Here is a 17,207-nt window from a genome sequence, read left to right as displayed (position 1 = left end):
GAACCTGCCCACGTATTTTCATTATATAAACTGAGAACAATTAAAAAGCTAAACAAAGAGCATAAAAGATAAAAAATATTTAATTAACTTCAATCATTATAAATTGTGTGAATACAGAAAAGAAAATGTGTTTTGTTTACCTGGCAAGGTCTTTTGAATTGCTCAATAATAATGAATGCATTTGTTTGCCAGAAATGCGGGATGGCTGTCCAGTTATGTGTTGTTAACATCTGCATATTAAACATCTGAGCTCAATTAATGCCTTATGGAGCTCTTCCTCTTTGATGCATCATAACCTTGCATTTTCATTCCTTGCAGAAGGGAATCCATATACCTGGTGGGTTGGAAAAGCCAATGAGAAGCACTACTATTGGGGCGGATCAGGACCTGGCATTCAAAAATGTGCCTGCGGCATCGAACGCAACTGTACTGATCCCAAGTACTACTGCAACTGTGATGCTGATTATAAGCAATGGTGAGTGGTTTACAACAAGGCAGGGTGAGAATGACCAGAATCTCTTACCTTTTACAACACTGCCATTATTTTGAATGTCTTTTGTTTATATATTTCCTTTCTTACCAAAGAACAAAGGCAAAAATAGTATATTTGTGATCCCTCCTGCAAAGTATCTACCCATCTCTTCATTTCCATTTTATTCACAGTATCTGTGACTGTCAAATATAGGGAGTATATTTATGTTTTCAAGTCAACTGAGCTATAGAAAAGAACGCTAAAATTGCAAAGTCAAGTCCTAATAGGAAAGGCCAACATTTTGGCTGCCCATGCAACTTTGTCTCCATCATATTCAGTTATATTACAATACAGTATTTAATTTTATCTCTGCAACTTCTTTTTTTTTCCCCAGAATTTCTCCTTTTTGGAGTACTATTGCTGCATCTGCCTGTAGAATGTGAGAGATATGCGTTGAAATCACTCATCTAGTGACTCCAACCCTCATTATCCATCTTTCATGAGAAAAATATGTTAAGAACTAGGTTTAAAGGGTATTATGGAATGAGGCTCTGTATTTCAGAGGAAGCTATTGCACTTTGCATGAAATAATTAAATATTCATTGGCCTGTTGGTTGAGAATACAAACCTATAGCCCATTTGGGATGAGACAGTGAGAATTGGTTCTAGTTTCTTCTCTAATAAATAGTTATTGATTCATCCCAGGTGGAACAATTTTAAAAGAGGGACTGAGGAAGTCCTACCCCAGAGTATTTTACAGCCTGGTAACAGGGGCAGTCTGCTGTGAGGTAATTGATGTGGGTTTAAATCCCTTCAGGCAGAAAAGAGAATTAAACCTGCATCTCTGATATTCCCCATAAACACTCTAACAATGAACCTACTGCGTAAAGCTCATCACCATTTCGTGTGAGACCCTCTCTGTGCTCTTAGAATGCTTCATTTGTAAGCTGTAACCGTTTGTGTCTCTTTTGTCATGACAGGCAGCATCATATTTTACATGGTATGCAATGTTCAGTGACCAATTGGAACCATACTTTTATGAACACTTTTCCCATTAATAGCAACCTGTTGGTAATTGAATCAATACTGGCTCATAAACCATTTTGTGTTAATTGAGAAATTTGTACATCTATAAATGAACATAGAGCTAGAGAAGTCTAATGGTATGTCAGGGATTTAAAAAAAAAAGAGCAGGGAGAATCACAGAACCACAGAATCACAGAATAGTTGAGATTGGAAGGGACCTCAGAGTTCATCTAGTCCAAACTCCCTGCTCAAGCAGGGCCACCTAGAGACAGTCGCCCAGGACCGTGTCTAGATGGCTTTTGAATATCTCCAAGGATGGAGACTTTGCAGCTTCCCTGGGTAACCTGTGCCTGTGCTTGGTCACCCTCATAGTAAAGAAGTGTTTCCTGATGTTCGGAGAGAACCTCCTGTGTTTCAATTTGTGCCCATTGCCTCTTGTCCTGTCACTGGGCACCACTGAAAAGAGCCTGGCTCTATCCTTTTTGCACCCTCCTTTCAGGTAGTTATAGACAGTGATGAGATCCCCCTGAGCCTTCTCTTCTCCAGGCTGAACAGTCCCAGCTCTCTCAGCTTCTCTTCATAGGAGAGATGCTCCAGTCCCTTAATCATCTTTGTGGCTCTTCACTGGACTCTCTCCAGTATGTCCCTGTCTCTCTTGTACTGGGGAGCCCAGAACTGGACACAGTACTCCAGGTGTGGCCTCACCAGTGCTGAGTAGAGGGGAAGGAGCACCTGTCTCAACCTGCTGGCAGTACTTTGCCTAAGGCAGCCCAGGTTGCCATTAGCCTTCTTGGCCACAAGGGCAAATTGCTGGCTTACGTTCAACTTGGCATCCACCAGGACCCCTGGGGCCTTTTCTGCCAAGTCGCTTCCCAGCTAGGTGGCCCCCATGGGGTTCTTTTTCCCCGGGTGCAAGACCTTACACTTTTCCTTGTTGAACTTCATGATATCTCTGTGAGCCCATTTCTCCAGGTTGTCAAGGTCCCTCTGGATGGCAGCACGACCCTCTGGCATATCAGCCACTCCTCCCAGTTTGGTGTCATCTGCAAGAATGAAGTATGAAAAATACAATATTAAAGTAACAAAGGAAATCTTACAGGCCCTGCAAAAACGATAGATTAGGATGTGGGAAATCAAACATTGCCACAGACATTGCCACCCTAAGCTTTGACATTATTGGGATAGTATGCTGTTAGCTATGATATCGGGTGAACTATAGAACACAACAGAGATAGAGGGGTCAATATTAGAGGCAGAGGAATCAAACTTCAGAGCAAGAATTATATAGAGAGTGAAGAATATAAAGTCAGAGGACTCTGACTCAAACATAGGCACTAGAGCAGTGTGACGGGAGGGAGGTAGGTTTGGTTCTGTGACAAAATGGTAACGATAAAAGGAAGATATTGTAATAATAATTACGATAATGGCAGAATTAGGAGCACTTACAGTTTTCATTGCTTGAGGCACTGGATGCATATCCATGAATAATCGTCTCTGTACCATATGTTGACTGTTTTCTTTTACGCCAGGGGAAATACATGGGGGAAATAGCATTGACTTTTGATCTCTTCTTGTGGCTTCTCTAAGAGTCATGGATGATAATTTAATAAGCAGCACTGACTCAATAATCTTCTTCTGTAACCTCTACGCCCCCTATATACACTGAGATTATATGGAAACTACTAATAAATAGATTAATATAATTATTAGATTTTTTTAAATCTAAAATAAGATTACTATCATAATAGATACACAACTGTTTACTCAGAACTTCAAACAAGAAGACATTTGAACAGTATTTCTCTGGATATGTATCAGGTTTTTTTTCAGGAAAACTACTGTACTACAATTTATGAAAAATAGTTACACAACTGGATATTATATTTTAATCTCTGGTGTGTGTAAATCACAAAAAGAAATGAAAGCCTCATTATAGTCTTTAAGGACATTTTGTCCAAGATTCATTTTTGCAGTTTATTTTTGGCAGAATCTAGCCCATTCCAAAGTCATACCTTTTGGGTTTTGGAATTATTTTGAGGAGTCCTAGTTAGGAATTTTCTCTAGCCAGGTTGATTGATACCTAAAAAGCAAGTGAGCTCTAGAGGTGAGGAGACCTCACTGACTTCAGTTATCAGGGGGAGAATGTTAACCAGGGCCTCCAGCACGTCTGTGCTCAACTCTGGTGACAGCAAAACAGCTCCTGGTTTGGACCACAGTATCTGCAACAGCACTTTTGGAGAATTGCCGAGAGCAGGTAGGTTCAGCCAGTGGTAGCAACGGGAGCCCGGAAGAGGCAGAGAGGCTCAGAGAGGCATCCGGTTGCTGTGAAAGCATTCATCCATCACATCCATTCAAACCTCGCTTTTGCATATACAACTTCACGTATTCCAACTATTGCATAAACTATAGTATATCTTCTCATCCTTAGAGGGGAAAAAGTATTAGCTTAGGAATATTGGGAGCATTACTTCAGTACAGAAGGGAGCATGATGCAAGGATCCCCAAGCAAGGACTGACTGAGATAACTCCAGATCTAAAATCCGGGCATTGTGACTTAGACACTAGTAAGCCTTTGTAATAGTTACATGGGTATTCCAGCACAGTGTGGAAATTACTGTTAGTACAGGGATCTTTGCAGCTTATGATGAGCAGACAGGTCTCAGCTCGCAGACAAACAAAGCGGCTTGCCACAGCTGTCACCCTAGCTCATCAGCACAACTTATTTTAGAAGAACTTCCAGTCCCCTAAAACAGAAGGGCTGAGTAAATGCCAAACTGTGGCTGAGAGGCCAGATGGGGCTTTTGCAGTAATTGTATATCTTGGCCATAGCTGGGAGCACTGCATTTGATCGTGGTATGCCCACAATTATTTTCTGCTCCTGCCCAGACAATGTGAAAAAGTTTATATCTGATTTTCTTTTTTTTTTTTTTTTTTTGGGGGGGGGAGAAGACAGTGGGGAGAAGGCAGTAGCTAGAACAACAACTATATTAGAAAAGGTGAAGAAGTAAAATGGGAAAAGAAGTCTGCTGAGTGGAAATTATGGGAAGGAAAAGTGAAGAAGAAGAGAGAGATTCAGTGCAGAGATTCAGGTTTTGAGTGCAGGGCACTCTTTTTAAAGGAGATCAGGGAGTCACTGAAGAGTGAGTCAGGCTGAATCAGAATGATGTAGTGTAAGTAGAATATTGTCTGCAATTTTTAGTGTAGAAGTTAGAAATTGTATTAGAAATAAAGAAAGGAACTGCAGTTTGATGAACAATCTCGTAGCGAAGGCAGGAGATTGCTCCCCTGGAGAGCTGGATTCTAACTCTGCCTCTGGAGCCACATTCCTGTGTGGTGCTTGCCAAGTTTCATAAGCTATTTCTTCACAGAGTGGTCATTAGTTTGATCCTAATTTTCCGGGTACCTAACTGGAAACCCAGAGGTCCAGTTTGTGGAAATACTGAACATTCACAGCTGCAACAACTGGAATAAGTGATCACTCTGTCTGAATGTATCTAATGCTGTCCTCCAAAACAACAAAAAAAATGCCTGTAGGCATCTCAGATTGAGCCCTAAAAATGTATGTGTGCTTTTAACCTTAACATCTTTCATCCTTAACATTCAATCTGTAGAATGGAGATGATGCCAGATACTCACTTCACAGAGGTATTGCAAAGATAGGTAGATTTATGAAGCAATCGTCTACTGTAGTAATGAGCACTATAGAAAATCCAATGAGAAAATGCAGTCTTTATAGAAAGATTTGACATACACATTAAATGTAAAGTGGGGTCCACACATTGAAGCATGAGAGTAAATTAGGATAGTGAGCAGTAAATGAGTATTGTTTGCCTCCTGTACTGAATAATGCTGGAGCCCTCTGGAAAAAATAATAATCAGTGACCAGTCAAGGACTGTATCATGGTGATAGGTACAGGGGACAAATTCAATCTCTTTAAGCAGCCTGAAATATTTGTTCTTCCTAAATTTTGTGTTTGATTTGATTTTTTTACCAAGTATATGAGTAATTTTGTATAAGTACAGAACCAGCTGTGTTAATTATGGACTCAGTTACAATATAATTTCTCCCAGGGACTAGCTTACACCGTAGGCTTGATACACCTTAAATCTGAATGGGTTTTATATTAATGCTTTTTAAAAGTTCAATGAGCAACTTAACACCTTGTCTGTCTGAATAAAATAGAAAAGAGCATTCTGTAAGTTGTAGAGCTATTTAGCGCATGCCTAATGTGTTGATTATCAGGCCTGGATGGTAGATAAGCCAAACAGTAGATATTGGCAGGGAATATGAGATATGGAATTCAAATTTATGTGTATTTGCACACATCATCTATAATAGAACCTGATTCTTAAAAGAAGCCCATGTTGTTGCTGCAATGAAAATATTAAGTAATAATTTTTGTCATGATAAAGAAACAAAAACACGTGGGAAGATCTTCACCCACAGCAATCCTACCAAAATGAACCTTAGTCCCAAATTATTCATGATTTGTTTCCAAAATGAAATTAATTCAGGGGTAAGTGAGTCGGATTATAAAAAAAGGTTAGTTTTGCTTACTAACAAAAATATTATTAAAGAATGTGTGGTTGACATTCAAAATCAGATTGCCTCAATCTTGAGAGAATAAACTCTACTGAGGTTGCTGTTAGTAGTAGCAAGAAATTCTCTGGGCTGCTGTTAAACAAGGTCTTCTTCAAAAGAGTAATTTTAGGTAAAATGTAAGACTTTTCGAAAAAAAACCATTATCTTATTTGAATAAAAACATTATTATTATTATTACCATTTATGCAGTTCCTTAAAAAATGGCTGGCATTGTAGAGATAGACAAACTGTACCAAGTAAGTAGCGAATGTAAAGATCTGCAAAGGAGTTTTGGTTCCTACTCTCCTTTGACCCTAAAGTCAGTTAAACACCCAGATGGGTCAAAGTTTCACACCACAGGCTCCTTACTTTTTCTTATGTAGCAACCACAATATGTGAGAAGACATAATATGACGTGGGCATGGATTTATTGGGAAAAGGTGACATAAGAAGCTTTTTCCTTTAGCACTTCCTGATGAGGAGGCACTTCAGGTTACAAAGTAGGGCACGGACTTCACTGCCGACTATTGATGTGACTGCTAATCTTTCAAGAACTATTTGGTGGCCCTAAAGATGATCAAAAGAGATTAAGGAGAATTTGAAGATAACAGTGGTTTGGACAAATGGAGGAAAAGAGCAATGAAACCAGAAGGAGGGAGCCTCATTTTCTTGTTTATCCTCTGCCACAGTTTGGAAATTAAAGTTTCTTTCTCCAGGGCCTGCAAAATTACTTCATTTTTGTGAGGTGTTTGCCAGAACACCCTGCAGGATACATCTCCCCTTCCCTTCACAACTCTTCTCCTGCAATGGGGGATTCAGAAGAAAATTTCAGGTCATGGGAAAAGATGATTAAACAGGGCTCAGATTGACATGAGTTGTTTGTATGACAGGAATATGGGTGGATGTTGAAATGCCAGCCTGTGGCTGTGGCAATGACAGGTAGGTCATTGGTAGCCAGATTTAACAGGATATTAAAGGCTTCTGGAGCTATTGGTGGACATCAAGGCTTAAGTATAGTACGTACTAATTCCCATTGAAATCACTGCTATTTCCGTTCCTGACTCCCTCAGGCACTTTTGAAAATCCATCTGTCCTTTACCCTCATGCGCTCTCAGTAACCGAGCTGCTGATGCAGAGAGAACTGGCTAGTTACATGACACTGGTTTGTCCTGTCCTTCATTAGAAGCTGCTAACAATGTCTTTGGATATTTTTTTACCATTACTTTCCCATCTAGACAGCAACTGCAATTTCCACAGAGGTGTTATGTGATCAGAAGTGACTAGGTTATACATGCTCGGGGTGGGGGGGACCAAAACCAAACGGAGAACTTCTCATTGTCTCTCCTTAATTACATTTTGATTAAATTTACTTGCTATTTGTAGCATTATATAGAGAAATCTTAAAGAAGTAAAAGGGGTGAATATGAATATACCTAAAAATATGAATATATCTAAAAAAACTTGAAGAACTATAGAAGTTGCAGTGAGGAATATGCATGAACATCCAATATATATATAAAAAATTTCTAATTGAACCAGACAGATTGACTGCATACAAAAATCAGGTATTTATATAACGTAGCCATATGTTTAAGCAGTACCTGGCAAAACATATTTTTTTTGCTAAAATAGAGAGGCCTGTATTTAACAAGAAAACATACTGGTTTGTATTACATGAAACCAGAAAAGAAAAAAAAAGAACAGAAAATTATCTAGTAAGATTCATGGTGTCCTGCTGTTTTGCCTGGCATCTGATAAAGACAATGAACCTCAATTTCCTAGAAATTGAGGAAATATTGTAGAATTAGGCCACTTTGAAAACTGTAATTCAATATTTTTGCAGAGTTTAAAGGCCATCTTTGAAATGACAGACCAGAAAACATAATTAGTAATTGTGTTTTGTGTTGTAACTCCGTGCAGTAATTACATCTGTTCACCGTATAAAAGTTGAAATATCAAAACTTATTTTTTAGTTATGCTTAAGGGATAAACTAGTTTTGTGGGCAAAGGTGGGGAAGCTTAGCTGACAACTTGCACTACTTCATATGGTTGGTTTTTTTTGTACTCTTACAAATCCAGACAGCCTTTTGTAGGTTTTTAGGGTTACCTTTCAGAGTTCCTCTGTACATTGACATTGGCACCCAGTGCTAAGATAATTCCAGTCAATCAAAATTTAGCACTATGACAGTATGTAATGGCATAGAATAAAAATCTGCATGAAAAGGAACACTAAAGACAGAAAGCCAAGCATAGGAACCATAGGAAATGTTATATTTAATATACCTGGTAGTACTTTTTTCCCAAAAGATTGATACATTTGAGCTGAAACTTTCAGCAACAGAAAAGTGGATAGCCAGAAGCCAGGAAGTTCATTGTACTAGTTATAGTTTGGCCGTTAAAACTACTCTAGTAGAGAAAAGGGTCAAGTGACTGGGTTTTAAATAGGCTTCTGCCTGTTCTGCATTTCTCAGCTATGCTTAATCAGCTGTAACTGGTGTGCAGTATTGAAACAGTTTGCATGCCAAAAAATGTGCAATCTTCCCATTAAGTGAATTCTGCCCTCTTCTTTTATAACCTGTTCTGTATTATCTTTTATAGAAACTATATATACTTTGTGTTTGTCAATTATGCATTCCTCTTTTCTGCTTCTCCCACAAGAGAAGGCTGAATGTTTTTGTTAGTGATAACAACAGATTAAGAGTTTGGGAGATGGAAATGATAAAGTGGAGAGATTAACTCCATCCAGCCCTTGGCCATGCTACAGATGTGCTAAGTAGCACCTTTCAAATTCTCCTTTACTTGTGCCTCAGTACCACCATAGGACTCTAGCCGCAGACTAGAGCTCTATTAATGTCCTGGTTTCATCTGGGATAAAGTTAATTTTCTTGCTAGTTATTGTGGTTTAACCCCAGCCGGCATCTAAACACCACACAGCCGCTTGCTCACTCCTCTCCCAGTGGGATGGGGGAGAGAATCGGAAGGGTAAAACTGAGAAAACTCATGGGTTGAGTTAAAGGCAGTTTAATAGGTAAAGCAAAAGCCGTGCATGCAAGCGAAGCAAAGCAAAGAATTCGTTCACTACTTCCCATCGGCAGGCAGGTGTTCAGCCATCTCCAGGAAAGCAGGGCTCCGTCACGCGTAACCGTTACTTAAGAAGACAAACGCCATCACTCTGAACGTCCCCCCCTTCCTTCTTCTTCTTCCAGCTTTATATGCTGAGCATGACGTCATATGGTATGGAATACCCCATTGGTCTGTTGGGTTAGCTGTTCTGGCTATGCTCCCTCCCAGATTCTTGTGCCCTTGGCAGAGCATGGGAAGCTGAGAAGTGCTTGATTAGGGTAAACACTACTTGGCAACGACCAAAACACCAGTGTGTTATCAACGTTCTTCTCATACTAAATCCAAAACATAGCACTATACCAGCTACTAGGAAGAAAATCAACTCTATCCCAGTCGAAACCAGGACACTAGTAGCTGGTACAATGCTGTGTTTTGGATTTAGTGTGAGAATAATGTTGATAATACACTCATGTTTTAGTTGTTGCTAAGCAGTGCTTACACTAGTCAAGGACTTTTCAGCTTCTCATGCCCTGCTAGCGAGAAGCTGGGAGGGGTCATAGCCAGGACAGCTGACCCAAACTGGCCAAAGGGATATTCCATACTATATGACATCATGCTCAGTATATAAACTTGGGGGATGTTGACTGGGGGGCGGTGACCGCTGCTCGGGAACTGGCTGGGCATCGGTCAGCAGGTAGTGAGCAATTGCATTGTGCATCACTTATTTTGTATATTTCTTTTATCATTATTTTTATTATTATTATTTTCCCTTTCTTTTCTGTCCTATTAAACCGTCTTTATCTTAGCCCACAAATTTTACTTTTTTTCCCCGATTCTCTCCCCCATCCCACTCGTGGAGGGAGTGAGCAAAGGGCTGTGTGATGTTTAGCTGCCTGCTGGGTTAAACTACAACAGTTAAACAAGGTTGTCTACAAACACAAAAGGGCTGTTTTTTTCCTCAGTAATCTTACTATCATAAATACGTACATAAGACTAATGTGAGTGATTTAAAAGTTAATTTGAGGTCAGATAAAGGGCATAGCATCTCTTGCACAATAAGTGTTCAGGCTACTGGTTTTATGTAGACTTTGAAGGACAGTACCTGCTGCCCTGGAGTTATCCCTAATGTTTGTATTGTATTGCTAATGCATAGTCCACAGCTGGCAGCTCTAGTCCAGGATCCGGGCAAACCCAGGATCACCTAGATTGCTCTTTCTCCTTTAGAGATGTTCCATGCAAGTACTGACAACAGCCATATGTATGTAGCTCTTGGGACCTGACAGATTTGCAGCCTGAATTAATACAGGTTGAGGGCATTAGGAGTTTGGGGATTCAACGAATCGTGAAACTTGCAAACATTACTCCTGTTTTCTCTCTTTTCCCTCCTGTATTATTCACCTTTGGGATTGGATTGTGGCCTTGTTTATAACAAGCTGATACCACTTGATGTTTAGCTGTCATCCCACTCATCGACATTAAAGAAAGCGTTTCCTTTAATGCTTGTGGCTTACGGCAGTGACCAAACAGCTGAGGAACCAAATCTTAGCTTTCTCCAAAACGGAAAACACAAGAAAATGTGGACATTGACGTGACATGAAATAACTGTTTGGCAGTCTGCCTTATCTTTGTTAAAATGGCACCTTCTTACTTGGTGTTATATATTCAGTCCTGTGTGCTTGTTTTGCCGTCACTATGATTTTTCATCCCGCGAGCAATACAAAACTAGCATAGCTGAGGCTGAGGAAACAGGAATCTGTACTTCTTCATGCATCATGAGCAGAATCTTTTACCTTGCTGCATATGTGGAAATGGTTGAGCTCTAGCAACCTGCAAAGGATGAAGGTGATTCCCATTTGACTTCAGGTCCATTCATCATTCAGTGCTAGCAGTAATGAATGAACTTAAAGGGGAGAGTGATGGTAAGATGTTACCCTTATTTATTAATTTGCTCTGTAAATCGCTGTGAGACAAAAAGTGATCCTGCTGCCGACCTCACTTCTGAGTGTTGCTGTTCAGGTTTTCCTGTGTTGAGCTGACCTCAGTTCCAGCCAGTCACAGACAGCTGGTCTCATCCAGATCTTTTTAAGTTACAGAATCACTCAACAGCAACACTGAAAGAAATCTTATCAGAATCAGGTATCTGTACTAATTACTTTCTGGGATATTGTTGCCATTGTTAGAAACATCCTATCGTTTTCAGAGTATTCTAAGAAATTTGTGAGAGGCTTATGAATTAGCAGGTGAAAATGCAGATATATGATTCTTTTTTTCTACCATACAGATGATTTAAAATATAATTCCCAGCATATTTGTATTCTTTTTGTTATTAAACTTCATGATTAGTGTGAGTGACAAACCAAGTGACTAGGAACAAAAATGCCTGCTATGTCTTGCCTAGAAACATACAGAATTTTTAGTGTGAATGAAAAGCTTATGGTCTTAACTTCAAAGTAAATGACCTTACTGTCACAGCTTGTCAGGTAAGGGCAGAGTATGCTGAGCGCTGTGCACTGCAGAACTTTCAGCTGCCAATTTTCTCCTCCTCCTCCTCCTTTTACTTGTGTGCTAACCTAAAGAGTAATGACTCTGCCCTCAGTGCAGTGCTATGAAGATGAAATCACCCCAGCGCTGACCAGCCCAATGTATTTCACTCAGCACCTGGCACTGCTTAGCTCTTGAAGAGAGTGCTTTTCTCTTCTTCTTAAACTGTGGGACTCCCCTGACTTTTTTTTCTGAATCAGTGCAATCCTACGTAGAAGACATCCGAAATCGGTGACAACCTGTGTTATAGGGTAGATGAAGACTGCAGTGCATGCTTTGCTGTTATTACTATTAGCAGTCATATTTTAGCTGAAACAATCACAGGGAGTCCATCAAGCTGAAGGTATTAAGCCTCCAGTATAAACAAACGATATATCTGTTTTCACTGTTTGTTCTTTGGTGTACCAGGATATATATATGTATAAAGGGGAGAGAGGAAGTAATCGAGGGTGGGGTGGGGAGAGGAGGGGGGGAGACAGCCCAGAAGCCCTTAAGATACATTTTTTATCAGGTCCCAGACTGGATGGGGATATTTTCTTCAGGGCCACTGATCAAAATATCGTGTCAGTTCATCACTCAGGTAGTTGCAAACCTTCAGCATTTAGAGGAAGAGTCATTCTTTGTCCTTTTCTCATTTTGCCCAGCAGATTCTTAGCACTGCAAAAGACCTGATAAAGAAAAAGAGGAAAAAAAAAAAAGGCAAGTCACCTGCAATATTGCTGTTTGCCTGGGAACTATTGTTATATGCATAGAGCATTATTTTACTTTAAAGAGGAAGGTTGCTTGCACTGTCTATGATAAACACTCAAAGCAATCCAGTAACCTCTCATAAAGTCTGCAAATTGAGCAATAAAGACAATGGTTCTAACACCAAGATAAAAGGGAGAAACTGCTTTTACTTTTTTTTTTCTGTAGTTAGACTTGTAAAAGAAGTTTAAATTCTATAAATTGTTTTAATATCGTGGACCAGGTGTGGTTTTATCTTAGTTAGCATTCATGTCTCCCTCCTGTTTTGTTTTTTTTTTTTTTGTGTGCGTGTGTTGTGTAATCAATTAATGCCCCAAGCTTTCCAAATTACTACTTATCTGTAATTAATCATGGCTAGACATTTTGTCCCAGCCCCAAACCCTCCAATCCTCCAGCTATTTTTCTTTCCTCTGCCTCCTGTTCACGTGCAGAATACTATGGTGATGAAAATTAGTAAATGTGGGAAATAGGATCCCTGGAGATCCCTCAAAGTTTATAAGAGCTGTCTGAGTATGCAATGGAGACTTTGTAAATCAGGTCCAAGGTAATTTGTTGCATTTTTATCTCATGTTATTTTCAACAGTCTTTAAATTGGCATTAAAATGCTACATGGATTCTTTACACTAAAAGTGTGTCTATATGAGCAAGCTTGCTGATGGGATTCAGATAGCTTTTTTTTTCATATTTTGCTGAAGAAATGTTTTACTGGGAAGGCATCTTTCTATCTAAACCGATATCTCAGGACGGCTAATAATGTGTATTCCTTTACATTATCACAAATACTGTATTTTGCTTGGCTTTTGGTCAAGTGGAAGTTGTTTACAAGATTATGTTAAGTGTAGATTGAGGGAAACAAAATCGTTCTTGAGTTATGATTTGGGATTGTTGCTTAAGTTATACAGTTGCCTCTATAGCTGAGTTGCCTAAGTATGAGTGTATATATATTCATTTATATAAATTGTTAAAGAGAAAGTAGAGCCAAATGAAAATGAAGAAAAAGCCAATTTCCAAGCAAGCAGGCAAATATAAAGATAATAAGATAAAATCTGCTGACAGTGTTAGAGAATGTGATGAAGAAAAAATACAGCAAATATAAAAAACTGTATCTCTATGATGCAAAAGTTTTGTGTTGTCATTGGAAAAGCATAAATTAATTTGCAGTTATTATCTCTATGAAACAGAAATGTTTAAAATGCTATCACTAAACATGTAATCTCCTGTCTAAAACCAGTTATTTGCTGGGTATGATGTAAAATGTCGTAACAACACTTAACAGTCAACAGTTTGACTGCTGAATTAAAACGTTTTGCAAAAGAGTATGAATTTAAGTATCTTATGTCTAATTTAAGATATTTATCCATTGTTCCTGAAAGAAAATTGTATCAGAAAAGTTTATAGGATTTCATAAGACCCAGGAATCAAATCCAAACTCCTAATTCACACAGCACACTTAAAAATAATGCTCTTAAAACTGGCATTATCTCCTGCTGCCATTTTGTTCAGTAAAAAAGCCCAGAACGAGAAATTTTTAATCACTGACATTAAAAGCAGAGAAACTGTGAGTTCCTTTAAGAACCATGAAAAAAGCCAACAAAATAGATAACATCAACTGATGTAAATCCCTTGAATCAAGATAGCAGATAGATGATGACAAAAGTGAACAGAAAGCTCAGAAATCTCAATTATTAGCTTATTTTATTAATATCACTTTATTAACTGTTAAATTACCATATGTGATGATTGTGAAGCAGAACAGACCTAAAGGACAAACAGGACATACCATCATCTTCCATTCCGAAAGCTGGAGAAAAGCAAAAAGATATTTGGAATAAAGGTAAACATTGGCTTGCTTAACTCTAAGGTAAAGAACTGAGGAGATCATTGAGGAAACTGAGCTGGGCAGCAGAAGCTTAAGTTTATTAAATACTTTTGCTAAAGACAGATCAATTCAGAGACCCTTTGAGGTTGGTTAGTTTTTGCACTATACTCATCTATACATACTCATCAGATCACAGAGTAATTCAGTTTGGAAGTGGGCTCCAGGGGTCATCCAGTCTGACCTGCTGCTCAGGGCTGATGGAATCAGACTGGGTGGCTGAGGGCTGTGTCCATTTGAGTCCTGAACACCTCCAAGGATGGACATCCCAGAATCCCTCTGGACAACCTGTACCAGTGTTTGACTGCTGTCATGATGAAAAATTTTTCCTTATATGTAATTGGAATTTCCCATGTTTCAGCTTGAGTTGGTTACCTCTTTGTATGTCTATTTATATGTATGCATGTGTGTGTATACATATATGTATAAACAGACATGGCTTGTTGTAATGTGGAGGTGATGTAAGGACAATAGGGACCCTTTCAAAGACTGGAACATTTGATTTAAACCAGCTCTTGCTGACTAAATCAGGTATTTCTAACAACCTTTTGTAGAATCAGGTATCTTCCCTGTTGCCACGGAAGAGCACTATAGTTATAGAGATGATGAAAAAACCTGAAGTAAAGGCATTGAGAGTTACTGCACACTCCTAATGCATGCTTCAGATTATAATTTCCTATTGCTTTTATAGGAAATGGGTAAGGAATAACTTTTTAACTCTAATATATCCAACAAGCTGTCCAAGCTGAATATTGAAGTGTCCAGTTGCAGAGCTTGCAGGGGTTAGGCTTCATAATACTGGGATCTTCCAGTTATTTTCTAGTAATATTTGTTAAACGACATGCTGTTGCTGACTTACGTGCATTTCCTGAAATTTGTGGACTTGATTTAGTTGAAAAATGACGCAACAGTCTTATGATTGGCTATAAAGTCCTCGTAAAATTACAGGCCTAAAATTTTCTGTATTTTGAGAGAAGGCAAAAAGAGTACTGTGATTCAAAATATTTATTTGTTGATACATTTTTGCCTAGCGGAGGATGTAACAAAACAAGAGACAAAAAATTAAAAAAACACCTCAGTAAATAGGAAAAAGAATGGCATCTGGAAACACTTTCTCCTCTATCTGGCAGCTGGCTTTGTTTCGTAGACAAATTCAACAATTTTCTGGTGGATTATGAGTTGGTTCACTTTCTGCATGTAAGCAGTCTGAACAAGCTGCAGTTTTTTTGTAAAATTCAGGGTCTGTTTCTTCCCTGGCTCTATGTCAGTTTTGCTCTTGCCATCTGCAAAACATGATGAAATATATATTATAAGGAATCAAAATGTAGGCAAAACATGATTTTGTTTTTGCTTTCATTGTCAGAGTAGTAGTTCAGCTTCAGTTGCTAAATAAGTTGCATGTTTTTTGAATGCCTATGCTGCTCTTGCATTTTACTACTTAGAATATTTATGCTGATTCAGTCTTTTAACTGAGAGATTTTTATATGGAGCACTTACTTGTAGGTGGTAAGCATAACAACGTGTGGATGAAATAGTTCAAGTTTGTAGGCGGAAATGGATATAGTGATGATTATATCACTTGTTATATCTTTGGTTTAGTTGTACAATGAAGAAAATAATGTATTCAGCTTTTTAGCCTACCAATTCAACCTTAGTGCAGAAATGTATATGGTAACGTCTATACAGAGCCTATTATAACGTAAGTTTTATAAAAAGCCTTATACACAGTTGTTTTGGTGGAGATTTGTCATCTGACCTTCATACAAAGGGAATTTATGGTATTCTTGGAAAAATGATCCGAGGCTTTTCACGCTGGGTGTGCAAATGACAGCAAGTCAGAGACAACAGAAGACTCTCTTTCTTATGCCCTTTCACAAGAGATTTGCCAACAAATAAACGAAAAAGTTGAGGAACTGAGCTTTTGTAGTCAGAATCCAGTAATGAGGGAAGAAAGCCACAAAATCAATGAAAAGGGAGTCGAAACTATACAGGCACGATGTTAATCTGAGGCATCTTTGTAAACTCTCCTATAAAGAGAATTCAAAAACAAGCTATATTTTCATCTCCATTTTATAATGGAAAACAATAAAAGGAAATGAGAAAAATTAAGAAGATACAGTATGATTTAATTAGGGGATAGGTGAAAAGTGGAAGAGGTGAAGAGGGAAAAATGTGGGGCTTGTGAGAAAGTGGAAGAGTAGGAGGAAGACATTGAGGATTATCATGTGTGGGAATTCAGTCACAGGGAGATCAGTCTTTGGCAGAAACTCATCTCAAAATGACTATTACTTCTAATAGTTAACTGTTACAATTGGCATTAGTTTGACAGTTTCTGTATGTCATTGCATCATATTATGTACACATACTGTGAAAAAGCAGACAAATGGAATCAGATAATTTAGTATCGTAATCATTTAGAGGAAGTACTGACTTTCCTTATGGTCATGAAAGACCAAATATAATAATAGGTCCTCCCTGGGGTCTTGGGTTGTATTGCATTAAAGGAAAATAATTAATAATTCTCAATATAAGTAACGCAACTCTCATACGCTTGCCTCAGAGGAGAAACTGTTGTACTGACAACACATCATAAAATAAATCTTTGTTATAAAAATAATTTGTTAAGAATAATGTTTTTCATAGCAAAGTCTCAGGACTGATACAGATCACTTTCAGGTTTCATCCACTGTCATCATACCAGGAATACTTGTGCAACTCACTTGTATTTGGAAATACCAAAGATAAGTCATAGATATTCAAAAGGAAATACAAGCTACTGGCTAATAATGCTCCCTTTACCATTGTTTCAGGTTTTCCACTATGGTCAATTAATACCGTAGCGTGAGTGTCATGCTCCTGGAGGACTCAGAGGTCTTCTTTGTCTAGTTACAGACATGTGC

The 17,207-nt window shown here is 38.5% G+C and overlaps 1 protein-coding gene across 1 annotated transcript in view; it reads left to right on the top strand.

Moving 5' to 3' along the window:
- CNTNAP2 (contactin associated protein 2) overlaps positions 1 to 17,207 on the top strand; it is a 1,268,404-nt gene that overhangs the window by 1,056,692 nt on the left and 194,505 nt on the right. The window contains exon 14 of the mRNA XM_075142928.1: positions 319 to 475. Within this exon, the coding sequence (XP_074999029.1) occupies positions 319 to 475 (157 nt within the window). The remainder of the gene's footprint in view (positions 1 to 318; positions 476 to 17,207) is intronic.

This window comes from Calonectris borealis, chromosome 2, assembly GCF_964195595.1.
Source record: "Calonectris borealis chromosome 2, bCalBor7.hap1.2, whole genome shotgun sequence".
Taxonomy (NCBI): domain Eukaryota; kingdom Metazoa; phylum Chordata; class Aves; order Procellariiformes; family Procellariidae; genus Calonectris; species Calonectris borealis.
The sequence above is the reverse complement of the archived record's forward strand: the minus strand, read 5'-3'. Positions and strand labels throughout refer to the sequence as shown.